At 50.3% G+C, this 2,525-nt stretch overlaps 1 protein-coding gene across 1 annotated transcript in view; it reads left to right on the plus strand.

Annotated features, from left to right (window-relative positions):
* Positions 1–277: 277 nt before the first annotated feature.
* ARFGEF2 (ADP-ribosylation factor guanine nucleotide-exchange factor 2 (brefeldin A-inhibited)) overlaps positions 278–2,525 on the plus strand; it is a 95,316-nt gene continuing 93,068 nt past the window's right edge. Inside the window, exon 1 of the mRNA XM_012654693.1 lies at positions 278–575. Within this exon, the coding sequence (XP_012510147.1) occupies positions 455–575 (121 nt within the window). The 5' untranslated portion in view covers positions 278–454. The remainder of the gene's footprint in view (positions 576–2,525) is intronic.

Raw genomic sequence — 2,525 nt, forward strand, 5'->3', positions numbered from 1 at the left:
ATCATCTCTCTCACTCACCAATTCCTTCCCCCAGTTCTCTCTCTCCCTCTCACCTCCAGCACCACCTCTCCTCCCTTTCACCTCCTTCCTTTTGTCCCCACGTTCCCTCTTCCCTGCACCTAATCCCGCGGACCTCCCCTCCGTCTTTCCTCCTTCCGCTTCCCTCGCTCTTCCGCTCCCGGGCTCGCCCGCCTGGCCCCGCCCCCAGCCCTGGGCCCGCCCCGCCAGGGTCACGGGGTCGACGGACGCCCGGCGCCCGTAGCGGCCCCCCAGTCACGTGGTCACGTGACGCGCTCCAACATGGCGGCGCCGTGGGGCCGCGGCGTCGCTTCCTGACTGGGCGGCGCGGACCGACGCGGCCGGTGCCGGCCGGGACGCCGGGCCCGCGGCCTCGTTCGCCCGCTCGCTCGCGCCGCCCGCCCGCGGGGCTGCCAGCCCCCACCGGGCCGGGGCCATGCAGGAAAGCCAGACCAAGAGCATGTTCGTGTCCCGGGCCCTGGAGAAGATCCTAGCCGACAAGGAGGTGAAGCGGCCCCAGCACTCCCAGCTGCGCAGGGCCTGCCAGGTGGCGCTCGGTGGGTGAGCCGCTCCCTCCCGGCCCGCGCTGGCCTCCCCACGCCAGCCGTTACCCTACCTGGCCTCAGCCCGGCCTCCTGGCCTCCGCTTACCCCTGAACCCGAATCCCGTACTCCTGGTCTCCTCCTTATCATAGCCCGCGGGGAACTGATGCCCGGTCAATTCGGGACTGGCCCAAGGTCACCTAGCAAGTTGGTGACAGCCAGGGCTGGTTCTCCAGCCTTCCAGCTCAGGGCTCTTGCCACGACTCCTTGTCCTGTTTCCTGGTTCCTCCCCTCACCACCTCCAAGTCCTCGGAAACAGTAGCCCTTGCTCTAAGTTTTTTCTTTCCTTGGGCTCTGCTGTTTGGGGGTTCCCCCCGGTGAGCAGACCAGGTGGGAAGAGCCGCCCAACTGGTTTAGGGAAACTCCTCAGGCTTGCTTTGGAAGTGCCCGATTGGAGAATGTTTCACTTTCATTTGGGAATCTCTCATAGCTCTTTCCCGCAAGGAAGGAATGTAGACAGTGATCTGTATATCCCAGGCTTTGTAATGTGCAATAAGACATCTGCTTATTCTGGGCAGTCCACTAAAATATATACTAAAACATAGGGTCTGTACAGCAAAGATAGTTGTCTGATTTATTCACTGCTCTCTATCCCTTGTACCTCTGACAGTGCCTAGCACACAATAGGTGCTCAATAAATACTTGCTGATTGAATGGACCCTCAGATTATGGAAAGAGAGAGAGAGAAGTTTAATTCATAGCTAAAGCTTTGGTAGTTGATGCCAAAAATCAATATCCTGTTTTTTAGTTTTAATCTTTCAAATATTTGTCACATGCCCACTGTGTACTAGTCACTGAGGATACAGTGGAGAACAAGACAGACAAGGACCTTGCCCCTATGGAGCTTATATTCTAATAGAAGAGACAAAATAACTAAGTAAATGAGGTATTTTTGAATATTAATAAATGCTGTTGCGAAAATAAAAGAGCAAGACGTGATAAAGAGGGCCTGGGAACAGCTTTAGATAGGGTGGTCAGGAAAGTAATCCTTTCCGAGGAGGTGACATTTGAGCCCAGTACTGAAAAGCAGGAAGTATCCACCACGTGGAATTTTGGAAGTGTGTACTGGGTGGGTAGGATCAGTACCTTTGGCCAGAGCTGTCTTTAAGCTAATTCACTACCCCAATGTCTTTGATTTGGAATCTGTAAAAAGACTTGTTTTCCCTAACAAATTGAGTAAATGGAAAGGTTGATTTTATGTCACAGAATTTGAGATTGTCATCACCTGTCTCCATTTGGTGCAAGGTATAGAGCAATATTCTTCTCTTGGGACATAGAACTTGGCTTAAGAACTTTGCACTTCCCTAGGAAGAAGGTCCATGGTTTTCATCAGATTCTCAGAAGGGTCTGAGACTTCCTCAGGAGTCAACTATTGATACAGAGGTTGTTGTTGCCTAGACAATCTGGAAACACTTGGGCCTCATCCTATGAAATTCAGGATCAATGGAAGGAATTTACTGAGATTTAGATTTTTAAAGCTTTTCTATTCCGATAACCAAGGCTAACTGTTGGATATTATCAGGAATGTGGGATAATCCCTACAAAGCAGTCTGTTAGTTAGGCAAGAGCCTGCCTGGTATTTATAACCCAACATTGAAATCTGCCCGGATTCTATGTTTTCAATATCACTTTAAGAATATTGTTGTGGAAGTTTCAAAATAGTTATTTGGAAGAAAAGTTTTCATTTTCCCTTCAGAAAACTTCTTAACATAAAATTTTCACCAAACTGTATATCACAGTGTTAGAACCTACTTAAAAAATTTTCATCTGGGCCAGGCGCAGTGGCTTACACCTGAATCCTAGCACTTTAGGAGGCTGAGGCAGGAGATTGCTTGAGGTCAGGAGTTCAAAGTCAGCTTGAGCAACATAGCAAGACCCTGTCTCTACAAAAAATAGAAAAAATTA

Source organism: Propithecus coquereli, unplaced genomic scaffold, assembly GCF_000956105.1.
Source record: "Propithecus coquereli isolate 6110/MARCELLA unplaced genomic scaffold, Pcoq_1.0 Scaffold444, whole genome shotgun sequence".
Classification (NCBI taxonomy): domain Eukaryota; kingdom Metazoa; phylum Chordata; class Mammalia; order Primates; family Indriidae; genus Propithecus; species Propithecus coquereli.